Source organism: Saccopteryx bilineata, chromosome 2 (assembly GCF_036850765.1).
Source record: "Saccopteryx bilineata isolate mSacBil1 chromosome 2, mSacBil1_pri_phased_curated, whole genome shotgun sequence".
Taxonomy (NCBI): Eukaryota; Metazoa; Chordata; class Mammalia; order Chiroptera; family Emballonuridae; genus Saccopteryx; species Saccopteryx bilineata.
This window is the reverse complement of record NC_089491.1, coordinates 289338283-289364967: the sequence shown is the minus strand read 5'-3', so window position 1 is coordinate 289364967 and position 26685 is coordinate 289338283. Positions and strand designations below refer to the sequence as shown.

General features: G+C 35.6%; 1 protein-coding gene across 1 annotated transcript in view; it reads right to left on the bottom strand.

Annotated features, from left to right (window-relative positions):
• The window catches only part of XPR1 (xenotropic and polytropic retrovirus receptor 1), a 156903-nt gene that overhangs the window by 27206 nt on the left and 103012 nt on the right, over window positions 1-26685 (bottom strand). The window contains exons 5-11 of the mRNA XM_066261279.1: window positions 19263-19412; window positions 18902-18985; window positions 17189-17270; window positions 10007-10197; window positions 9607-9786; window positions 3533-3704; window positions 2187-2381 (exon numbers count right to left, since the gene is read on the bottom strand). Of these exons, the coding sequence (XP_066117376.1) occupies window positions 2187-2381; window positions 3533-3704; window positions 9607-9786; window positions 10007-10197; window positions 17189-17270; window positions 18902-18985; window positions 19263-19412 (1054 nt within the window). The remainder of the gene's footprint in view (window positions 1-2186; window positions 2382-3532; window positions 3705-9606; window positions 9787-10006; window positions 10198-17188; window positions 17271-18901; window positions 18986-19262; window positions 19413-26685) is intronic.

The window sequence follows — 26685 nt, the reverse complement described above, 5'->3', positions numbered from 1 at the left end:
ACATTAAAATAAAGTTCAGTGGGAAACAGATGTAAAATTTCTAACTATTAAAAATTGCTTTATACTCTCTTATGGATTCTTGCTGTATTGGCCAAGAGTTTGCTTAAAGGCTTTAATCACTGTAAAAAAAAAAAAAAAAAGAAGACTGGATAAAGAAGATGTGGCACATATACACCATGGTATACTATTCAGCCATAAGAAATGATGACATCGGATCACTTACAACAAAATGGTGGGATATTGATAACATTATACGGAGTGAAATAAGTAAATCAGAAAAAAACAAGAACTGCAGGATTCCACACATTGGTGGGACATAAAAACGAGACTGAGACATAAACAAAAGTGTGGTGGTTAGGGGGGGGAGGGAGAGGGGGAGGGGCACAAAGAAAATGAAGGTGACGGAGGACAATCTGACTCTGGGTGATGGGTATGCAACATAATTGAATGACAAGATAACCTGGACATGTTTTCTTTGAATATATGTACCCTGATTTATTGATGTCACCCCATTAAAATTAATAAAAATTTATTTAAAAATTGCTTTATTTAAAAAATAAATTATAGTGAGTATTCTTTTATATTTAGATTACCTGGATACATTTAACAGAAACATTTAGCAGTTTTATTTTAAAATGTGAACATTTAAAATACACTAGAAACTATGTTTTTTTTATTATTTAAACTAAGGATGAAAAATTTCAGATGTAAACTAAAAAATGTCCAAGAAGTAATAGAGTTTGAATGATAGTATAAATAATAAAATAAAAATATAGTTTTAAAAGATTCTTTGAAGGGGTAGATGAGCAAAAAATGTCTAAAGACCACAATACTATCCAAACCACTGCTTAGATTTGTAGTGTTTACAGATATGAGGAATTTAAATTTTCAGCTTCTTACTATATGGTATCAGTATAGTTGAAGATATGCCCTAAAAATCCAACCAAAAAATAGTACTTATTTTTATCCAGAATGGCAGCAATGTAAAGGGTTTTTGAGTCATATGGTACCAAGTATCAAATCAGTTTCCTCGTTTACAAATTCTCTAGTAACACTCACTAGTAATAACCAAATCAGGATGCATGCCTATACTGATTAACATAATTTCTCATCAAGAGTTAAAATTACGACAGCTTTGAGGATGAGTTTTGTTCAATGAGGTACTTAAATTATCATCTAACAAGTACCTACATAGTGATAAGATTATTGGCTGCATTATCAACATTACTATAATCACAGAACCTACTGTAAAAAAGTATAGTATGTATTCTGGGGACCAGATCACAAGCCTTACAAAAAAAACAACCACCCCAAACCAAAAAACACTGCTCTAATCTTTCATGACCATTAGACACAATTTAGATAAGCAGTAGTTCTAGTACACTAAGGCTCCTAAAATACAGTCTTGATTTTTTAAAAAATCACTGAAAAATTTTTACCAAAGTATTTAAAAAGAACTGTAATGATTTCAATTAGTAACATTTCTTTACCACCCACAAATGAAAGCATGCAGGCTCTAAGGTGTGGGCTGTTATTGATTTAAATATACAAAGAAGGAATGCATTTTAGTAAAAGCAAGCAAAATCTTTGATAGGCAGTTCTTCGAAAAAGGTTAAAAATTCAAAAGCCATGACTGCGTGTGGTTCAGAACTAAAAGCTTTTTTCTCCTCCCAACAGAAGAGCAGTCTCAAGTAATAACTGGTTGCCATGGAGATAAGAACCTAGAGAGATCAGAGAACTCAATTTGCAGTTAAATGGGCTGGAAACACTCCTTACAACTTGGTGAAGGAAAGCGATTAAAAATATGCATGATTGCCAGAGGGGCTCTTTTCACCTAGCATTTCCCAACCTCATTAATGATCAGGTCTAAAAACCCAAATGAAAACCCAAAGTGTCCACAGATTGAGCCCATTAAACATACTCAGGATTTCAAATGTTATCACAACTCCTATTCTGGATAAGAAGAATCTACTTGATTCTTTTTAATGGTACTTGTTAGTTAATATTTGAATGAGACTAAAATTGTGTTCAAGAACAAATTAGTATAGCTGAGGGGACAGGATCTTTGGTGGGAAAAATGAACCCGACAACTGAGAAAGTATGCAGTACGTAAGAAACAGTATGTAAGATTCAAGAACTGAAAACCTGGGTTTTGAAAAATCTCTTCTGAGTCAATCACAGGATACCTTTGTGAGTGCTGTAAAGGGCTGCAAACGTCACCATGAAGAAAGTTGTAGAGTATTTCCCAGCATTTACTAAATGAGGAAAGGCCCTTTTTGTGTCTCGGTATCGGCGCAGGCACTGGATGAAGCGAAGCCACGCAGGAATGCACTGAACAATGGCCCGCACACCATATGTATATTTGTGGCAAATTCCTGGTTCTGTGAAGATTTCAAAGAAAAAATTACAATTAAAAATAAAATAACTTGTTCACACCATTTAGTCATATATTATAACCTCTTGCAAGTCCATAAAAGCTAGGAGCCTGGGTTTCAGAATCACTTTCTTATTTGCAACTCTTTTATTCTCAAACTTTTTAGTGGTAAATAAGCCAAGGAAAGAGGGTGAAATGCAAAGGAAGGACTAGTGGGAGAATCCGCCATCTTAGATTTCTAACTCTCTTTTGGAGTCACTTTCTTCGGTGTGGTAAAACCATAATACAATTAGAAGATGAGTAAATTAGTCAAAGAGAAAAAAAATTAGCTCTGTATTTGAAACATCTGGACAACCTACAAATATCAGTCAGTGGTGACTTGAGTCAATTTCATGAACTCCAAACCATTATACTATATTTACTGAAGGCTGTTCATTCATGCACCTATTATATACTCCTTTCTTTTTATTTTAAATGAAGAACAAAGTTTGTATTTTATTTTTAAATGAGAAGAATGGAGTTGATAAATCAATTTTCCTTCAAATTCTGGGAATGTATTATAGTGTGACCAACCTATAATACAGTTGTCATCTGCTGGCAAGCAATGAAAACGTGCTGGCACTGGCTTCATGAACTTTTGTTAATCAGATGTTACATAAGCTGTGTGAATTTGGTCTTTATCATTAAGGCAAAATTCCTTAACAATGTGAACTCCTGGTACAAACTAAGAGTGGGGAAAAGAGTCATAAGAGTAACAAGGTTCCCAGTAGGTTAAAACATTCACAGACTTTCTCAGAGCACTTGATCTAATTGTGAGTAATCAGTACTTTTAATCATTAAAAAGCATTAATGTGATGGCAACTGATGGCACTAAAGCATCTGTGAGATAACTACCATGCACTACAACTATTTTTTTTAAGTTTTAGAATTCTTTAAGTGTAAGTTGTAAATCTCTTGGCAAATAAATGGCTAAAATCATAATTTAAGAGCCAAATTATATCAGATAAAGAAATTGCTAAAAGAGTGCCAAGTACATTTAATCAAATTTATATTATTGGATGAGTTTTCCCCATGATCTTAAATGTCTCCATTATCAATCCCAATATGTCTTGGTTTATACTGGCAGTGTAGAAGTGTGGGTGCACATTCATACCCTACCTTCTGAATTATTTGGCAACAGGCCCCCACTCTCATCCCATTTGAGCTCAAAACTGTAGAAGCAGATCATATATTCCAGGTCCATCAGTATCACTGACAGGCTGTTCAGCTGATCGGCCAGCCAGAAATCAGCAAAGCCTACTTTATGGAAGGGGGCTGTAAATACTCGGAACTGGGAGAAAGAAAAAAGAATCGGAACACAGAGAAACAAGAAAATTCATATTAAATTTCTCTAATTCATGTCTGACCATGCAGCATGATTACTTTAGCTGATAAAATGGAAACCAATGAACCAATAACACAGGGAACTGGCAACAGTGACTAGGTTGAGAATTAGTAATGAAGGAAATAAGTTGAAAGCATACCTGAGAATGAAAATAAAGGGGGTGGGATAAGGAAGAAATAGCTACAGTTAGAAAATAGCAGAGAAGTGTGAAGAGTTGAAAGCAGAGAGTGGCAGAAGGTAGAAATATTGATAGAATGTCTGACATTGGTCTTTAAGGTAAATTTTGTGGAGGCCCACGTGTTATGATAATTTCTGGAATGTTCTCCCATCTTAGCTGGGATGGGAGCTTTGTGAAATGAATACAAAGGTCTCCTCTGCCTACAAAGTATTGATAGGAAGGGAAGGATGGCTCATCTCGTCATTTGAAGTATGCCTTCTTTAACCAAAGTCACTTTCATTTCACTAATGCCCTGGTGAAGATTGTATTTGTCTTGAAATTATGCCTCAAAAATCAGCTCACAACCCTACTGTTCTGAAAACAATGATAAATGAATTCAGGTTAAATATATTGAGTACTAATTCATGCTGTGTGTTCTTCTTACAATCCATTCACTCTAACAATTCTATAAGCTAGGTAGCACTCATATCCCCATTTTACAGATGACCTACAACAAACTCATCCTGACCTCTTCTGTGGAAACCTGTTTACCACTGCAAAGAGAAATCCTGACATTGCAGAGAGGTAGGATTAGATACTAATGAGATCACCAGAAATAGCCTCAAAATGTACAGAATGTCTTGAGAGGCCTTGAGTGAGGTGCAGATAGAATGCAGACAACTTTAATCCTTACCCTGTCAGACCCTTTCTATATAGGACAGGTGAAAACAAACTCCTAAAACAAAGTCTAAGTAGTAGTTTTGAGAAAATAAATCTGTAGCTCTTTTGCCATCTAGCTATCTTCATTTAGTAAATATATTCTGTCTAGGGGACTATGGCTCTTTCTTCTCAGAGTTCGCTGGTTTTTTCTATTCTTTAAATATTTCCCTTTATTATTTCAGGGAGCTAAATGGCTATCTTATGTATGAATCCTGGGTGTCAACTACCTGTTGTAGGTATTGCTCGGGACTTTGGAAGTCAGACAAGGTGTCTGCAGGACACAATTCAGACTCTGAGACATTATGTTCTGGAGCTGATAAAATACATCAGTTTTGAATCCATGACTCGGTCTCTTGATCATCCACTCTTTCAGTAAGTTGTATAGTAAATCAAAGAGAAAAGCTATATTTTCTGCAACCACAAGCTCCAGATACAGCAAATATTTGGGGAGGGGTGAGCAGTTAGGGTTTGAGATGTTAGCCACTTATGCATGAAGAGGTTCTGGTACAAGTTCATCTAGTGTTTCAAGAAACTCTAGGGTATAGAATAGACTAAAAGATGCAGAGACAGAAACAAGAGGATAATTTAGGCCATGACAGCAAAGGATCACATTTTGTGAAACTAGTAGCCTAGGACAAATTTTTTATTTATCCCTGACATGAGACACACCTTCACTCTCACAATTTGCCAAACTCAGCCTCAAAGCCAGGAGGGACATAAGAGAAAAGGTGAATAAAGGAAGGAAAGTAGGGAGTAATAAATGTTGGTATAATACAACTAAAGAAGGAAAGAATATAATTATAGTCATTCATGCATCTAACAAAGATTTAATAAGTATTTACTCTATATCAGGCATTGTGGGATTACAGAGGTAAATGAAAAACAGTATCTACTCTCAAAGACCCACAGTCTGGTTGGGCAAATAACTACCTAAAGAAATAATGAGTATACTGTGCAGTAAGTGCTATTATAGCTATACATACAAGATACACTGGAAATAGAAAAAGGGAGCAAGTAGCTCAGTCAGAGAAAAGGGTGAGGTGGGGGTAGAAAATAAATAGATCTGGCCATGGGTGGTTGGCTCAGTGGTAAAGCATTGGTCAGGCAAATGGATGTCCCAGGTTCGATTCCCGCTCAGGGTACACAGGAGAAACGACCATCTGCTTCTTACCCCCACCCCTACAGCCATGGCTTGATTGGTTCAAGTACACTGGCCTGGATGCTGAGGATGGCTGTGAAGCCTCTGCCTCAGGTGCTAAAAATAGCTCAGTTGTAAGCATGGGCTCCAGATGGGCAGAGGATCGGCCCTACGGGGAGGTGGTGGTGGAAGGGGTCACTGGGTGAATCCCAGTCAAGCGCATGATCCCTCATGTCTATCTCCCCCCCCCTCACTTGGAAAAGAAGAAGAGGGAGAGAGGGAGGGACGGAGGGACGGAAGGAGGAAGGAAGGGAAAAAAGAAGGATGGAAGGAAGGAAGGGAGGAAGGAAGGAAAATAGACCCTACTTAACTCCCTGACATTTACACATAGTCAAAAATATCTTTGATTTATCTAAATTCCCCTTTTTGAGTAAGAATTCTTCTTTTCTTGTTCTAAGATCCTTCAACTTCTACCTTGTGATTCTGATTAAAATTTTAATGATTCACTGAGTAACAGTATTAAGAAAGCTAGAGATAATTTCGGATATTTGGTCTTTTACCCATGTACACACACACACACACACCAAAAAAAGCCACTAATTAGTTATCATAAAGCATATATGCTAACATCATCTTCTAAATTAATAGTTAATGGTTAAGGAGATCAATTTTTAATTGCTACTTTTTAGAGGTTTGTGAAAATTCACATTCTTTCCAAATTTGATTTTTATATTCCATTAGTTTGATCCACTCAACCAAAGTTAAGCACCTTAGATAAAGTGACTACCAGGTCTAGCTGTGAAATGGTAGTGTTTAAGAACACAGATTATGGAGCCAGACTGCTCGTTCATCCCCCATCTCCATTACTTACTGTGTGACCTCAGTTAACCTCTCTGAATCTAGATTCCCTCATTTATAAAATGTGGATTAACAGCATCTTCAACCTCATGGTTTGTTAAAAGGATGTCCAGAACAGTGCAGTATTAAATTAGAACATGTATCTAATATATTCTTTATAGTAGAGACATGTATAAAAATTTTACTATATAACTAAAGAAAATACTGAAAAAATCGATTCCCAATATAGCTAAGTAGTCTAATTTAAAAACTAAGTAGTCTTCTATAAGAATAAGATATTTTTGTTCAGCAAATCTGAGTCAGTTTATGCTTCCTAATTGGATTTCCAAGTAGTGCAAATACAGATCTGGAGAGAGGATGTATGTATAACCTAATAAATGTAAAAAAAAACCCCAAAAAACAAAACTGTGCTAATTTGATATATAACATTAATATCAAAATAAATCAATTTCCTATCATTTCTTTTTAGCTATTTGGGGGGAGGAAAGTAGCATGTATCAATTCCATCGATTCAAAGTTAAATATGGATATAAATGGTGCCTACCACTATGGCCAAGTGACTTATGTTCTTTTCCCACTAAAAACTGAAGAAGTAAAGAAAGGAAATATTTTACTTCATGATGAGGCTTTAAAAAGAGCTATATCAGAGAAACATAACTAGGGTGGAAACAGTAATGTAAATTTACTAGAAATAAGTCTAAGGGTAAGTTTTCTTAATGAGATTTTTAAATTTTATTTTATTTTTTACAGGAACAGAGAGAGAGTCAGAAAGAGGGATAGATAGGGACAGAGAGAGATGAGAAGCATCAATCATCGGTTTTTCGGTTTTTTGTTACGACACCTTAGTTGTTCATTGATTGCTTTCTCATATGTGCCTTGACCGCGGGCCTTCAGCAGACCGAGTGACCCCTTGCTCGAGCCAGCGACCTTGGGTCCAAGCTGGTGAGCTTTTTGCTCAAAACAGATGAGCCTGCGCTCAAGCTGGCAACCTCGGGGTCTCGAATCTGGGTCCTCTGCATCCCAGTCCGTCGCTCTATCCACTGCGCCACTGCCTGGTCAGGCTTCTCAATGAGATTTGAATTCAAGTAAATTAACAGGTTAACTAATATTAAAATGATCTATAAATAATATTTTCCTGTTTACAATTATTATTACAAACATAACAAACCACAATGTTTTCCTCTGTATTTTACTGCTTTTGATAGTACTTTTTTTTTTTTTGTATTTTTCTGAAGCTGGAAACGGGGAGAGACAGTCAGACAGACTCCTGCATGCGCCCAACTGGGATCCACCCAGCAAGCCCACCAGGGGCGATGCTCTGCCCCTCCGGGGCGTTGCTCCACCGCGACTAGAGCCACTCTAGAGCCTGGGGCAGAGGCCAAGGAGCCATCCCCAGCGCCCGGGCCATCTTTGCTCCAATGGAGCCTTGGCTGCGGGAGGGGAAGAGACAGACAGAGAGGAAGGAGAGGGGGAGGGGTGGAGAAGCAGATGGGCGCTTCTCCTGTGTGCCCTGGCCGGGAATCGAACCCGGGACTTCTACACGCCAGGCCGACGCTCTACCACTGAGCCAACCGTCCAGGGCCTGATAGTACATTTTATTATTCTATTATTTCTTCTTATATCACCATTACCAATCTATTCCATCAACAAGTCCTCATTTATTAGCACATAGCAGATGCACAGATAAATGTCTATTTAATGGGGAATCATTCTGCTAATAAGAGTAACTGGTCATGCATGAATCATAGCTTACTCTTTAAACAAAAATAATGCACTAGGGAAATGCTCACTTAGCACACAATGTACACAACTGTATTAATTTGTTATTACAATGATACATATTAACACCTGAGTTTTCTAAGTCTTTCAAACCTCATTTCAAAATAACTAAATAGATTTCAAAATAATTGAGGCAGGAAATAGCAGGTGTTTATAATCTTAAAGTTATTTCTTTATAACCATAAAATAATACATTTTTTAATGCAAATAAGTTTTAAAACTCCACAAATACAGTAATAAAGTGACAAATGACCTCAAAATAAGAAAGGTAATCTAATAATGTTATACTAACTAAAAATGATTTTAATGTAGATTTCAAGAGATAAAAATGGCTCAAATATTTATCTTTAAGGGAGTATGTGTTATAAGTTGAAACAGAAGTGAGGCAATAATTATGGAAATTCTGAAAATTCGTGTAGAGATGGGTCAGTTTAATCTCTAATCTTTGTTCTTTTGTTGGTTGTAATTCATAACCTAAGAGATAATTATACGAAAGCATTCCCAACTGATTTTCAGTATAGAGCTGGCTTAATTTAGGAGCAAGCAGAAGTCCTTCCCAGAGCTACCTTAACACTATTACCAAAAAACCCAACCAAACAAACATGGCTACCATTTTTGCATATCCTAATACTATACTATATATTCTAATACTGAGACTGCATGATTTTGAGATCATTAAGAAACAAATAAAGTGGAAGAAGAAATAAAATTTATTATAAACAAAGAGTCAACGACAACTTCTCAAAATAAACTTGGTGATCTGACAAGATATTTTTATTGCTTTTAGAGAACTAGTTTTTCATAAAAATAAAAATGATAGACTACCTATATCAATTTAACAGAAAAATAACAATATTACCACTTTTTTCATAAAGGAAACTTAAGTAATCTATATAATAAAGTAACTAAATTGATCATGAATTAATTATCAATTTGCAAAATCATTTCAATATCTGGACACTTCATTCTCCATATTCGGAGGAAAAAATACACACATGCTTTGGCAAAGATGCTGCACTGCATAACATACTGTATGTACATCAGGTGTACCAGTCACATTGCATTCTGTGTCCCTGGAGCTGGGGTACCACTCCCATAGATTACAGTGTGAACCCTGCCTCTGGAACTGTACAATACAGAGACTCAGGGTTCATCCTGGGGGAAGCCAATGACCAATATAAAAATTCTGGACTTACCAGCAGTTTAAGCAGCCAAAACCGGGATTTATAATAGAAAGTTTTAGTGGGGTTGATAAGAAAAAAAAACATAAATCCATAAAGGACAAGCGGGTACACATATGTGGGGATGATAGTAACTGGAGCAAAGAAGCATGCCAGAAGGCTCAGGCACCACAATATCCCAAGGAATCCAGCAATCTGGTAAGGGATGGAAAAGACAAAAAGAGGGGAAAAAAAATGTTATTTTTATTTTTACCATTACTCAGAATCTCTTTAATAAAACAAAAGTATGAAAAACATTTAGTTATTAAATCACAGTCCTCTTCAAGTAGAAGATGGATTTCAGTACCCACTAAACCACCTGTATAGCTAATGCAAACTACTATATTTGTAGGACTCTCTATCTTACTTTGATTACCTCAAAGAGATGCTGATGAGACAAATTGCTTCTTGGATTAAGTTCAAAGATGAGCACATGATTTACTCCAGCCTGTCTCCAACCATATGTGTTGATGCCCAGCAGGAAAAGGAATTCAATCAGAAGAAAGCCACCCCGATAGATTCTTATCAAGGGCCATATACTTCTGTCTGCTTCAAGTTTAAATACAGCTGAAAGAAGATCAATTAATTGGTTAGTTGGAATATTCATAATGTCTCCTTTATTGTCCTTTCTCTTAATTCTCAGTAATATAAACCCAGCATAGGAAATTAAACCTCAAGAGACTTGCTAAACTTGCTTCCAAGTCCTTTCCCATCTTCATTTCACTCCACAGAATTGCACCAGAATAGTTTTCCTAAAATTTTGACTATTAGCATATTAGTCCATTGTTCCCCTGCTTTCTTAGAGTACATGGAATCAAGGTAAAATAGTTTAGAATCATAACATCAGTTCTGTCAAGCTAAGAATTACTGGCATAACTCAACCTCAGCTTTGTTTTGTCCATCATTAAACTAGATATATTAATATCTACCTCACAGAATTGCTGTGAAAATTAAAGGAAATAGTATACATAATGGCAATGTACAAATTAAAAAGTAATATAAACGACAACAGTTAACACTTATAAAATGTTTATGATGTGGTAAGTGTTGTTCTCTGCATCTTTACATACAATAATTCATTTAATCCTCACAATGGCTCTGTGAGTTAAAAACTATTATTACAAATTAAAAAAAAAAAGACAAAAAAAGGACCAAAAAAACCTATTACTACCATTTGATCAATGAAGAAACTAGAGTACAGACAGGTTAATAAGCTAGTATAGGACAAAGCCAGGATTTTAACTAAGTGTGCTTCAAAGTCAACACTCTTAACCACTACATTCTATTGCCCATATGCCCAAATGTTCAGTATCACTATTATTCTTTAGCTCTCTATAAACATCAAACACTTAAGTCTCCCAATTCAAGTTCTCTACAGTCTGCTCTCCAACTCACTTTTCCCAAACTTATCTCACAGTACCCCTAAACATTTTCATTTTTACCCTGATGAGTTTTATTATCCTTTTAACAAGTTTTTGTTTCACATTTGCTTATGTTGTCCCCTGTATGTAAAATGGCCTTGCTCCTTCTTTCCAACAATTCAAAATCTACTTATTATTTAAGAGCCCAACCCTCATTTGTTCATAAATTCATCGAATCAATGTTTCATTTTGAGCCTACCATGTGCCAAACATTTCAATTTGGCTAACAATTTCTCAATTTTCCCAAATAATTGTATCAGTACCATTCATTTGATTTTTATATGGACTACCTTATACATTTATTTATTTATTTATTTATTTATTTTTTCCATTGATTTGGGAGAAGAAGGGAGAGAATGAGGGAAAGAGAAAGAGAAGTATCAACTCTTTATTACACTTAGTTGCTCCATTTAGTTACTATGTACTTACTGATTGCTTCTCCTATGTATCCTGAAAAGGGGCCATGATGTTGCTTTATACACTTACTTAATTTAAATAATCATTTATTATTAAACTTTGTATTCTCTATAGTATACAGTACATTTAATAATTAAAAAATATAGGGTAAAGAAAGCCTTTACTTTGGAGTCAGATACGAAAAACCAGATTTCAAGTCATAGCTATAATAGGGCAAATTATTTATTTTTCGAAGTCTCAGTTTCCTTGTTGGTCAATATGTAGGGATACTGTGGGTCAATAACAAGGAATAATATTTATTCTCAAAAGTTTGTTAAGATGACTAAATGTGAACAACATATATTAAATGACTAAAACAGCCTGACCAGGCGGTGGCACAGTGGATAGAGCATCGGACTGAGATGCAGAGGACTCAGGTTCGAAACCCCCAGGTTGCCAGCTTGAGCACGGGCTCATCTGGGTTGAGCACAGGATCATAGGCATGATCGCATGGTTGCTGGCTTGAGCAAGGGGTCACTCGCTCTGCTATTGCACCCCCCATCAAGGCACATATAAGAAAGCAATCAATGAACAACTAAGGTGCTGCAACGAAAAATTGATGCTTCTCATCTCTCTCCCTTCCTGTCTGTCTGCCCCTCTCTCTGTCTCTGTCACCAAAAAAATATATATGTGTGTATGTGTGTGTGTGTGTGTGTATATAATATATGATTAAAACAATGTTTGACCGTCTATGAGTATTTAGTATATATCAGTTTCTTTTTCCTTTCACTTGAGGAAACTTATTTTTTTTCATTAATTTGACAAATATTTATTAGGGCCTTACTATACATGACACCAATCTAAGAGCTAGGGATTCAGTAATGAATAACAGATAAAAATACCAGTCTTAGGAAACTTCTATTCTGTATAATGTCAGATAGTGATAAATTTCTGAAGAAAGAAAATGTAGGGTGAGAATATAAAGAATGATGTTAAGTGTTATTTTAGGTAGGGTGGTCAAGACCTCTCAGGATATGACATTCATAGATCATTTTGCATTTCCTTAAGGAAACAGAGAATGAATCATGAATATCTGAAAAAAGCTCCAAGTGAGGGGAAAAGTAAAAGCCTGGTGTGCTCCAGGAAAAGGGGAAGGCCAAGGCCACTATGATTAGGATAAAAGAGAGGTAAAGTGACACAAAGATACCCAGGGACAGATCAGGTAAGACTTTGTAGTACTTTGTCAAAACTTATGCTTTTACTCTGATGTATGAAGCCAATGGAAGGTTTTTTTGCACAGAAGTGACATGACCAGATTAATAATTTCAAAGGGCTACTCTAGCTGTTATGTGAAGAATAGACTGCAAAGGAACAAGTATACTGTTACTATATCAACTTAAGGTTATTAGGATTCTATAAGAGAAGTTTAAAAAATCTAAACAGGTAATTTTTCATCTTCATGAAAGTAAATATATGAATTATGTAGATTTCCGACAGATTACTAAGTATGAGGTCGTGTCCCTTTGAGAAACTGCAGCAATTATGCACACTGTTTTTTGATGTGAATGTATGAAAAAAGAATCGTGCTTGTACATGCATTACTACTGCTGTGTTTCTCTCTCAACACTGTTATCTTTTAAGCACCCGCTGGGAGATAAATAAGGGTAGACAGCTGGTTTTAACTATTTCTACCCTGCCTCTCCTCATACAAACACAAAGATCAAACAAAGAAGGGCTCTGAGGTGAGAGAACATAATGCACAACACAACGCATAAACCACACACAAAAAAACCACTCCAGGTGTCTCACAAAAACTTAATCTGTATTTATGAAAGAAGAAAAACTTCAACTTGTCCCTGCATTTTAAAAGCCTTTAGTGATTCATGTACATAAAAAGAATGAAGTTTATTTATTCTTATGTCTTATTTAATGATGATGATAATTCCACCATGTTCATCTTGGAAATAAAAGAAAAATTCCCCATACAAATGGCTATGGTTTTCCCTACAGAAAGAACAACTTTCAACATATACACCATATATATTGATGTGTTCCTTCCAACCAAGAAATGTGTTTTACTTACACTTCTTACCTGAACTCTAAGAATTGATCTCAAGCTATATTTTCATTCTTATAATCTAATAATACTCTCCTTTACCCTAGGTCAGTCAGTGGTCGGCAAACTCATTAGTCAACAGAGCCAAATATCAACAGTACAACAATTGAAATTTCTTTTGAGAGCCAAATTTTTTAAATGTAAACTATATAGGTAGGTACATTCCCTATCGAGGTAGTGCCCGCACGTGGTATTTTGTGAAAGGGCCACAGTCAAGGGGCCAAAGAGCTGCATGTGGGCCGTGAGCCAGTTTGCCGACCAGGGCCCTAGGTGAATATATCACTTCTCTCCTTCATAACCCACTCCCTCCTCCTATGCCCCATCCCCTACTGTGGCCAACTAAAATTAAAATCTCTGCTCATCTGCCACCTTCTATTACAATGTCTTTCATTCTTTCAACATCCATTATAAATGTCATTTCTTCCACAAAGTCTTTCCGGATGTTCTCATTTAAAAATAATCACTTATTTCCTTGACTGTTTAGAACACTTGACATGTTCTAGCTTGCTGTGTATTATTATTGTTTTAATGTATGTCCTAATCTCCCTAGCATAATGATAAGCTTCATAAGAAAAAGGATTCTTTTATCTATCCTAAGACTCATGGGTATCAAGCAAAACTGTGAGATACATAAAATTTGTTTACTGAATGAATAAATTCTGAAACAACCTGTAATTTAAGTTAGTAAGCTCATTTAACAAATGAAGAAACTGTTTCAGAGAAGTTAAGTGACATCCTGTCCTTAAAGCCAAAACAATTAACAAACAGTGGAGCTGGGACTTAAACCCAACAAGCAAGGCCTTTAGAAGACCAGTAACTGTTGTTTCCATAATAACTAGCTTGGTCATCTAGGGCTAGGGTTTTTTTTATATTTCCACACAATCTATATGAAAAGACTGCATTCATCTGAAAAAATAGAACTAGATTAAAATATGACCATAGGCCATGGTTGGTGGCTCAGTGGATAGAGCGATGGCCCAGCTTATGGACATCACAGTCCGATTCCTAGTGAGGGCACACAAAAGCAACCATCTGTTTCTCTCTCTGTCCCCCCTTATCCCCTCTTCTCTAGCCTCTTCCCCTCCCGCAGCCAGTGGCTCCATTGGTTTTAGCATGGCCCCAGGCACTGAGGATAGCTCGGTTGGTCTGAACACATCAGCCTCAGGCACTAAAATTAACTCAGTTGATTGGAGCATAGGCCATAGACAGGGTTGCTGGGTGGATCCCGGTCAGAGGGCATGCAGGAGTCTGCCTCACTATCTCTCCTCCCCTCATCTTAAAATAAATAAGTAAATAAATACATACATATATACATACCATAAATTATACTAGTATTAAATCATGAGCTTATGTAGATAATTATTAGTTAATTTTTAGTGATTGAAGGATACGTCTAAAAATACAAATGAAAACACATTAATAAGTAAAGTTTACATACTCTCTAAAAGCAATTACAACTTGGATTTAAATTTTATAATGTGCAATTCACAATCTTAATTAAGAAGAATGTTTATATGGAATAATATTTTCAGTAAAATTATTTCTTAAACATCTGCTATATCTCTGGCACTATGTTAGAAACCTGAAATACAAAAATGAAAAAATACAGTTTCTGCACTATCATTACTAAAAGTCCAAAACAGAATATAATGGTGATTTATACAATAACATCTATTTCTAAGTTATCTATGTTTGCAGGTTTCATTGAGTAGAATTTAACCCTTTACTCATGACTCACAGTTATCATTACAAGGGTAAATATACAGATTCTTGAGGTATGCTAAAATTATTTACCCTTAAAATAAAAGTCTTCAAATGCAAGAACCTTCGAGATGTGTCAGTCTTTTTCCTGAGTGTGTGTGTGCATTATTTAGTTTCATCTTGGTCCTTTCTCTGCCATCCATTCAAACTTTCACCAATATTTTTTTAACTCCTACTATGTCCCAGGCAGTGTTCTAGGTACTGTACTAGAGATACAATGGTGAACAGGACAAATGGCCACACATCAAGGAACTTACATTGGGAAAACAAGTATTGAGAAACAAAAATAAAATAGTATGCCATGTAATTACAAGTGCTCTGAAGAAAATTAATGTAGGCTAAAGGAACAGAACAAGCTATTTTAAGGTAGGGTGATCAGGAAAGGCCTTACTGAGGAAGTGGCACTTGAATAGATATTATATGAAAAAAGAGAGGGAGAAAGCACAGACATCTTGGGGAAGAGCCTTTCAGACACCTGCAAGGACCTGTAGATGGGAATGACCTTGGGGTGTTCAATGAATAGTAACAACAGAAGTGGAGTTTCTGAAAACAGATGAAAGTGAGTATGAGGAGATTGACAGAAGGTAAAGTTAGAAGGCTCATGGGCAAGATCCTGTAGGGTCTTATAGGCCGTAGGAGGAAGTTTCAATTATATTGTAAGAGAAGCTATTACTTGATTTTGAATAGGAAATTGATAGAAAACTTTTTTTTTTAAAGAAGGCATTGAAAGGAAACAGTATTTATACCCAGGAGTCATGAGTATGTAGACATATTTACAGCCATAGGTTTGAATAAGATTGCCTAGGTAGGAAAGACATGTACATAGAAAAAGAGACTTGAGGATTGAGCCGAGTAGTATTCCTCAATATTTAGATGTCACTTAGAAAAAAAACAGTTAGCAAAGGAGACTAGAAAAGAACAGTCAGCAAAGTATAACAAGAAAACCAACAGGGTGGGGTTTTCCAGCAAAACCAATTGAAGAAATAGTTTCATGAAGGAGTGATCCACAACATCAGAGGAGGTTTAGTAAGATTGTGACTCCCTTGCTGTTATATCATTTCTTGATGTGGGCTGTTATATAATTTCTTGATGTTGGGAGTGTACTTGTATCTAGCAATTCCTCCTAACTCCTTCTAATTTTTAACTCCCATAGAATAAGAAATAATATAACCAAACTTCTTAAATAAGTTCTGAAAAAGATGTGAAAGAGTCTCCAAAAAGCAAAGTAAATAAATCAGTACATGATCTGTAATACTGTACATAAACACTGAGAAATGATGGAGAATAAGGAGTCAACAACCAGCAATGTTTTTTGTTTTTTTTTTTTTTTTTTTTTTTTTAACAGAGACAGAGAGAGGGTCAGGAGAGAAGGATAGAGAGAGATACAGACAGGAACAGAGAGAGATGAGAAGCATCTATCATCAGTTCCTCGCTGCGACACCCCAGCTGTTCATCGACTACCCTTCCACATGCGTCCTGATCGAGGCCCCAGCAGACTGAGTAACCCCCCACTCAAGCCAGCGACCCTGGGTCCGAGCTGGTGAGCTTTGCCCAAACCTGATGAGCCCGCACTCAAGCTGGCAACCTCAGGGTTTCAAACCTGGGTCCTCCGCCCCATCCACTGCGCCACTGTCTGGTCAGACAACAACCAGCAATGTTTTAAAAGATAATATACCCAAAGGGAAAAACCAAACCAAAATTACTTACCCTAACCCGCCCCCCACACTTATAAGAAAAAAACTTAGCCCAAACAGATTTCTCTTTCAGTAGCTTTGATAGTCTGGTGGTAGCTTTGACAGAACGATAGAATATGACATAGACATATTTGTAAAAATAATTTAACTTCAAATTTTAAACTACTTACCGGCAAGCACAAGGGTAACATTCAGTACAATGAATATTCCACAAAATAGGCCAACTCTAAAAGTAGTCCATGCTGGTGCAGGCTGAGAAAAGAAAAACAGAATTTTGGGTATAGGGCAAAATATTTAGTACATTTAGTATATACTATCATTCAGTATATATGTCTCAAAGTTCTACCATGAAAACAAAAATATTTTGTGGTCAATATTTTTATAAATTTGAACCACAGAATCATCCCTCATTGTTCTATAATACTAGAATAGAGTTGCCAGTTATATTCATTCTTTTACAGAAATCTGAGTCACTAAATAAACAAGATTATAATTTCAGGCATTAAATTATATATATACTGATTTTCTTATAGGAGATTTAAGTGCAATTTTGAAGTTTAACCATCCTTCATCATACTTATCCCCTAAATAGTTCAAATTTTAATTATAAATAGCATTATTTTTTAAAGTTTTTTTTTTTTTTTGAAGCTGGAAACGGGGAGAGACAGCCAGACAGACTCCCGCATGCGCCCGACCGGGATCCACCCGGCATGCCCACCAGGGGCAACGCTCTGCCCACCAGGGGGCGATGCTCTGCCCCTCTGGGAGGTCGCTCTGCCACGACCAGAGCCACTCTAGCGCCTGGGCAGAGGCCGAGGAGCCATCCCCAGCACCCGGGCCATCTTTGCTCTAATGGAGCCTTGGCTGCGGGAGGGGAAGAGAGAGAGAGGAAGGAGGGAGTGGGGGGTGGAGAAGCAAATGGGCGCTTCTCCTATGTGCCCTGGCCGGGAATCAAACCCGGGTCCCCCGCACGCCAGGCCGACGCTCTACCGCTGAGCCAACCGGCCAGGGCATTATTTTTTAAAGTTTTGATCTCCAATTGTAACAATGGTATATAGAAATATAACTGATTTTTATATACTGATTTTGTATTCAGTGACTCACTAGATCTAGTAGCTAGTCTATAAATTCATTAGATTTTTCTAGGTCATCATGTCATTGGCAAAAAATCCCTCCACTTTTACTTCTTTCTCTCGAATTCAAATGCCTCATATTTCCTTTCCTATATTACTGCACTGGCTATAATCTCCAGTGCAATATTGAAGAGAAGTAAATATCTCTTTTTGTTCTTAGGGAGAAAGCATTCAGTGTTTCACTATTAAGTATGATATTAATTGTAAGTTTTTTCATAAATGACTTTTATTATGATGAGATAAGCTCTTTCTGTTATTGATTTCCATTCCACTGTGGTCAGGAAAATACTTTCAATGATTTATATCATTTTTAGTTTATTAAGACTTGTTTTATGGCACAGAAGATATCACTTAGTTTTTTTTTGGGGGGGGTGTAACAAATATCATTTAATAATGCTTTTTTGGGTATAACTATTGTATTTTGGATAAAGCTATGTTGTAACCTAGCACATCTGACACCTCCTATCGTCAAATACACATCTCATCTTAACTATTTGGCGAGACCTCAAAGTTAGCATGTAAATAAAGATAAAAAGAGAAATAAATACAGGGTAAGAAGAAGACATTACAATTCATTATGAAGTGAGATCTGGCATCTAATTTTTTTATACAAATAGTATTAACTACCTAAAAACTTTGACAAATATTTTTTAAAGTAATGAAATCAGTATATTTTATCAGCTAAACAGATTGCATTGATTAATCAATTGACAACACCAACCAAGCAAACAACTGGAAACAAATACTAACCTGAGCAGCTCCCAAAGGGGGCACACGTAAACGCTTCATAGCTTTTTGTCTGTCACCATCTTCAAGTTCATTGGTCACTACAGCCTAGAAAGACATATGATTAAATTCTGACACATTATACTAAATGAGTAATGCATAAATAATTCCGAATCATTTATATATTTGGTACTCTAATAACCTCTTGGTGAATGAGTACTGATTATGCAAAAGAAAAAAATCACAATATATATACACGTGTGTGCGTGCGCGTGTACGTGCTTAAAGTTAGTAATCAATTATAAAGAAAAATAAAGAATTATTTCATTAAAAATGAGACATGTAAATTATTGAAATATGTGGTATACAAGTGAGATTACTGTACCTCAGTTTCAGAGATGAGCTGGTTGATTTTCTTGCATGTATAAAATGGGGCCACTTCTACATGAGCTACTCGCCAATCTGCTCCACGAGATGTTTCCAGGATCTTGTCATGCTTTTTAAGAATTTTTCGAAACCCTGTAAAATTCAGATTCTACAGAAAGAAATGAGAAACACTACTATAATTTCCACTACCATAAAAGAATATGAAAAATAATAAGCGTTCTGTGTAGAGAGCTGATTGAAGACTGAGTACCAAGGAAAATGGCAATGCTTTCATAAAAGCAATTTCTGAAAGGATAAGAATCTTCATTCTTATTTTATTTATTTATTTCGAGGTAGTATATTATCATCAGTATTAGAAAGAAACCCTAAGTATGGACCCTATTATTTCTATTTCAAGTAAATTAATGGAAGTCCTAAACTCAAAATATTTTTATTTCCATTTTCCTATGAACAATTGATTCTTTGATCAAAAAAATATTTTCAGAAAATGTTTTGGATTTATCACACACTGAATACATTTATAAGTTATCTGGTTTTTGAAGGTCTGGTATAGGTATGCATTTCAGCCCTGTTACTATGCAAGCATGTACAAACCAGCATGGACAATAGAACATCACCTATTTCTCTAACTTTCATTTTGAGTCCATCCATTCTCAGTTTGGAGATGAAATTGCAAAGAAGAGTCAGTAAAAAGGAATGATCATACTTCCAGGGTTTTGCTGATAATGGATAGGAGCTAGTATATTTCTTCCACCGCTACAATATCAAAATCCTACTTTTCTACATTCTCAAATTCCGTTGTTTGATCAACACGCAAAAAAAGCAGGAAACTGTGGATTTCCAAGATTCTTTAAACCAGAGGTCTCCCAATTTGCTGATCACACATCCCCATTAGTAAAATACATGAGCACTCACTCCAAAGTAGGCTTTGCTTGCTTGCTTACAATTTTTTTCTCATACTTGAATGAATCATCTTAAATTCTCCTTGGGCTGCATATTCCATGACCTGGAGACTATCATTCACAAAATAAATGTATTCTTACAGAATAAACATCCTCAAAGAATAGAGGATAGAGCAAAACTTTTACAATTTACAATTATTTTTGTTTTCCCAAGGAGCTTTTAATAATGACCCAAAACAAAACTGCTGGGAAAATTAAAAAATTGAACAAGGGCATTTCCATGTAATACATAAGCATAATTAATGAAATATGAAATGTTAATGTTTTATAAGAAAGAAGAAATATTATTTTCTTTTTATAAATAAATTATAAACCCTATGGATAAATTTCAAAGGAAAGAATTTTTTATCATATATCTTTTTTTTTTTATAATTTTATTTTTTTAATGGGGTGACATCAATAAATCAGGATACATATATTCAAAGATAACAAGTCCAGGTTATCTTGTCGTTCAATTATGTTGCATACCCACCACCCAAAGTCAGATTGTCCTCTGTCACCTTCTATCTTGTTTTCTTTGTGCCCCTCCCCACCCCCTATCCCTCTCCCATTCCCCCCTCCCCCCTGTAACCACCACACTCTTATCAATGTCTCTTAGTTTCACTATTATGTCCCACCTACGTATGGAATAATACAGTTCCTGTTTTTTTCTGATTTACTTATTTCGCTTCGTATCATGTTATCAAGATCCCACCATTTTGCTGTAAATGTTCCGATGTCATCATTTCTTATGGCTGAGTCGTATTCCATAGTGTATATGTGCCACATCTTCTTTATCCAGTCATCTATTGATGGGCTTTTTGGTTGTTTCCATGTCCTGGCCACTGTGAACAATGCTGCAATAAACATGGGGCTGCATGTGTCTTTACTTATCAATGTTTCTGAGTTTTGGGGATATATACCCAGTAGAGGGATTGCTGGGTCATAAGGTAGTTCTATTTTCAGTTTTTTGAGGAACCACCATGCTTTCTTCCATAATGGTTGTACTACTTTACATTCCCACCAACAGTGTATGAGGGTTCCTTTTTCTCCACAGCCTCTCCAACATTTGCTATTACCTGACTTGCTAATAACAGCTAATCGAACAGGTGTGAGGTGGTATCTCATTGCCGTTTTGATTTGCATTTCTCTAATAGCTAAAGAAGATGAGCATCTTTTCATATATCTGTTGGCCATTTGTATTTCTTCCTGGGAGAAGTGTCTGTTCATATCCTCTTCCCATTTTTTTATTGGATTGTTTGTTTGTTTGTTGTTGAGTTTTATGAGTTCTTTGTATATTTTGGATATTAGGCCCTTATCTGAGCTGTTGTTTGAAAATATCATTTCCCATTTAGTTGGCTTTCTGTTTATTTTGTTATCAGTTTCTCTTGCTGAGCAAAAACTTCTTAGTCTGATGTAGTCCCATTCATTAATTTTTGCCTTCACTTCTCTTGCCTGTGGAGTCAAATTCATAAAATGCTCTTTAAAACCCAGGTCCATGAGTTGAGTACCTATGTCTTCTTCTATGTACTTAATTGTTTCAGGTCTTATGTTTAGATCTTTGATCCATTTTGAGTTAATTTTTGTACAGGGGGAGAGACTGTAGTCGAGTTTCATTCTTTTGCATGTGGCTTTCCAGTTTTCCCAGCACCATTTATTGAAGAGGCTTTCTTTTCTCCATTGTGTGTTGTTGGCCCCTTTATCAAAAATTATTTGACTATATATATGTGGTTTTATTTCTGGACTTTCTATTCTGTTCCATTGGTCTGAGTGTCTATTTTTCTGCCAATACCATGCTGTTTTGATTGTCGTGGCCCTATAATAGAGTTTGAAGTCAGGTATTGTTATGCCCCCAGCTTCATTCTTTTTCTTTAGGATTGCTTTGGCTATTCGGGGTTTTTTATAGTTCCATATAAATCTGATGATTTTTTGCTCTATTTCTTTAAAAAATGTCATTGGAAGTTTGATGGGAATTGTATTAAATTTGTATATTGCTTTGGGTAATATAGCCATCTTGATTATATTTATTCTTCCTAGCCAAGAACAAGGTATATTCTTCCATCTCATTATATCTTTTTCAATTTCCCTTAACAATGGTTTATAGTTTTCATTATATAAATCCTTTGCATTCTTTGTTATGTTTATTCCTAAGTATTTTATTTTTTTTGTTGCAATCGTGAAGGGGATTATTCTTTTGAGTTCCTTCTCATTTGTTTCATTGTTGGCATATAGAAAGGCTATTGACTTCTGTATGTTAATTTTGTATCCTGTGACCTTACTGTATTGGCTTATTGTTTCTAGTAGTCTTTTTGTGGATTCTTTGGGGTTTTCGATGTATAGGATCATATCATCTGCAAAAAGTGATACCTTTACTTCTTCTTTTCCGATATGGATGCCTTTTATTTCTTTGTCTTGTCTGATTGCTCTGGCTAGAACCTCTAGTACCACATTAAATAAGAGTGGAGAGAGTCGACAACCCTGTCTTGTTCCTGATTTAAGGGGGAAAGCCTTCAGTTTAGTGCCATTTAATATGATGTTAGCTGATGGTTTATCATATATGGCCTTTATCATATTGAGATATTTTCCTTCTATACCCATTTTGTTGAGAGTCTTAAACATAAAATTGTGTTGTATTTTATCGAAAGCCTTTTCTGCGTCTATTGATAAGATCATGTGGTTTTTGTTCTTTGTTTTGTTGATATGGTGTATTACATTAACCGTTTTACGTATGTTGAACCATCCTTGAGATTCTGGGATGAATCCCACTTGATCATGATGTATTATTTTTTTAATATGTTGTTGTATTTGATTTGCTAGTATTTTGTTTAGTATTTTAGCATCTGTATTCATTAGAGATATTGGTCTTTGGTTTTCTTTTTTTGTGCCATCCTTGCCTGGTTTTGGTATGAGGGTTATGTTGGCCTCATAAAATGTGTTTGGAAGTATTGCTTCTTCTTCAATTTTTTGGAAGACTTTGAGTAGAATAGGAACCAAGTCTTCTTTGAATGTTTGATAAAATTTGCTGGTATAGCCGTCAGGGCCTGGACTTTTATTTTTGGGGAGGTTTTTAATGGTTTTTTCTATTTCTTCTCTACTGATAGGTCTGTTTGGGCTTTCTGCTTCTTCTTGACTCAGTCTAGGAAGGTTGTATTTTTCTAGGAATTTATCCATTTCTTCTAGGTTGTTGAATTTAGTGGCATAAAGTTTTTCATAGTATTCTACAATAATTCTTTGTATATCTACGGTGTCTGTGGTGATTTCTCCTCTTTCATTTTGGATTTTGTTTATATGAGTTCTTTCTCTTTTTTCCTTGGTAAGTCTTGCCAAGGGTTTGTCAATTTTGTTGATCTTTTCAAAGAACCAGCTCCTTGTTCTATTAATTTTTTCTATAGTTTTTCTGTTCTCTAATTCATTTATTTCTGCTCTGATTTTTATTATCTCCTTTCTTCGGCTGGTTTTGGGTTGTCTTTGTTCTTCTTTTTCTAGTTCCTTAAGGTGGGAAGTTAAGTGGTTCACTTGGGCTCTCTCTTGTTTGTTCATATATGCCTGAAGCGATATGAACTTCCCTCTTATCACTGCTTTTGCTGCATCCCATAGATTCTGATATGTCGTATTGTCATTTTCATTAGTCTGTATATATCTTTTGATCTCTGCACTTATTTCTTCTTTGACCCATTCATTTTTTAAAAGTATGTTGTTTAGTTTCCACATTTTTGTGGGATTTTTTTCCTCTTTTTTGCAGTTGAATTCTAGTTTCAAGGCTTTATGATCAGAAAATGTGCTTGGTACAACTTCAATTTTTCTGAATTTGCTGATGTTGTTTTTGTGGCCCAACATATGGTCAATTCTTGAGAATGATCCATGTACACTGGAGAAAAATGTATACTCAGTCACTTTGGGATGAAATGTCCTGTAGATGTCTATCATATCCAGGTGCTCTAGTGTTTTGTTTAAGGCCACTATGTCTTTGTTGATTCTCTGTTTGGATGACCGATCTAGAGCCGTCAGCGGTGTATTGAGGTCTCCAAGTATGATTGTATTTTTGTCAGTTTTTGTTTTAAGATCAATAAGTAGCTGTCTTATATATTTTGGTGCTCCTTGGTTTGGTGCATATATATTAAGAATTGTTATGTCTTCTTGATTCAGTGTCCCCTTAGCCATTATGAAATGGCCATTTTTGTCTCTGAGTACTTTTCCTGTCTTGTAGTCAGCATTATCCGATATGAGTATTGCTACACCTGCTTTTTTCTGGATGTTATTTGCTTGGAGTATTGTTTTCCAGCCTTTCACTTTGAATTTGTTTTTATCCTTGTTACTTAGATGAGTTTTATCCTTGTTACTTAGATGAGTTTCCTGTAGGCAGCATACAGTTGGATTTTCTTTTTTAATCCATTCTGCTACTCTGTGCCTTTTTATTGGTGAGTTTAATCCGTTTACATTTAGTGTAATTATTGATACTTGTGAGTTCCCTATTGCCATTTTATATCTTGCTTTCTGTTAGTTTTGTGTCTTGTTTGATCCTTCTCTTTCGTTTTTCTATCTTTTGTTTTTATTTGGTTGTATTCCATACACCTTTCCTCTGTTGCTATCTTTTTTATCTCATGTGTTTCTGTGGTGGTTTTTTCAATGGTGGTTACCTTTGAGTAATGAAAAGGGTCCCTACCCTGTTCATTGTAGCGAACTATTTTGTGAGTACTTTTGCACTCCATCGTCCTTTGCTACTGTTAATCTCCATCTTCTCCCCCTCTTTCTTTTTGTTGTTGTCACAGTTTAAATTTGGTTTTATTGTGTTCTTGGTGGAGCTGTTACTTGTGGCTCTGTTTTTTTTTTTGTTCTTTGTATCTGATTGGAGAATCCCCTTTAGTAATTCCTGGAGTGGAGGTTTTCTGATGATAAATTCCCTCATCTTTTCTGTATCTGTGAATGTTTTTATTTCTCCTTCGTATTTGAAGGATAGCTTTGATGGGTATAGTATTCGTGGCTGAAAGTTCCTCTCTTTCAGGACTTTAAATATTGGGGTCCACTCTCTTCTAGCTTGTAGAGTTTCTGCTGAGAAATCTGATGATAATCTAATGGGCCTTCCTTTATATGTTGTATTCTTCTTTTCCCTGGCTGCCTTGAGAATTTTTTCTTTGCTGTTGGTTTGTGTCAATTTCATTATGATATGCCTTGGAGTAGGTTTGTTGGGGTTAAGAAAACTTGGAGTTCTGTTTGCTTCTTGAACTTGAGGCTTTAGTTCTTTCCACAGGCTTGGGAAGTTCTCATCTATTATTTGTTTGAGTATGTTCTCTATTCCATTTTCTCTCTCTTCTCCCTCTGATATACCTATTATTCTTATGTTATTCTTTTTGATGGAGTCAGATAATTCTTGTAGGGCTATCTCATTTTTTTTAATTTTTGAGTCTCTTTCTTCTCTCTGTTGTGCCTCAAGTGGCTTGTCTTCTATTTCACTAATCCTCTCTTCTATCTGACCTGTTCTATTAGCTAAGCTTATTACTTCGTTTTTCAGCTCGTGAATTGAGTTTTTCATCTCTGTTTGATTTGTTTTTATAGTTTCAATTTCCTTGGACATATATTCTTTGTGTTCATTGAGTTGTTTTCTGAGCTCCTTAAATTGCCTTTCTGTGTTTTCTTGTATATCTCGGAGGATTTTTAGTATTTCTATCTTGAATTCTCTGTCATTTAGCTCCAAGGTTTCCAATATATTAAATTTTTTCTCCATAGATTTTTCCTCATCTAGCTGTGTTACCTCTCTTTCTTTTGTATCCATGATATTCGATTTTCTCTTCCTTAATGGCATCTGAGGGTGGTTTTGTTGATAGTATTAATGAGATTTAATAAAGAATAAAAAGTTAAAAAAAATAAAAAAATAAAAAATCAAAAAGAGTTGTTTTTTTAAAAAAATTAATAATGAAATAAAGAAAAATAAAATAAAATAAAAATTTTTTAAAAAAGGAAATTATTCCCCCCCTCCTTTTTTCCTCTCCTCTCCTCTGCCCTCTTTTTTGAGAAAATCTTGTGGTGGACTGTGAATTATAACAAACAATGCCTGTGATGGAGGGCCTGAATTGGGGAAAAGTAATAAAGGGGCAAAAAAGAAAAAAAAAAAAAAAAAAGGAAAAAAAAAAAAAGAAAAAAGAAAAAAAAAAGAGCGTATGGACCCACAAAAAGCAAATAAGGAAAAAATTTGGGTCAAGAATAAAATGATTTGCTTTTAGGTGTTGGTTGTCTAAGAGTTATGATGAGAGGAATAAGAGGAAAACGGAAAAATGGGGGGACAAATTAAAAAATTACTATTGTATTTAGTGGAACAAGAACTAGATAATATGGAGAGCCAGGGATGGGAGCACTGCTAGTGAGTTAAAAAGGTGAAGTAAAAACCCCCCAAAATGCCACAAACATAGGTTTGAGTCCCAGATAAGAGAATTTGTTTGTTATTGAGGTTTGAATGAGAGGAGATGTAAAGGAGAAAGGAAGAAA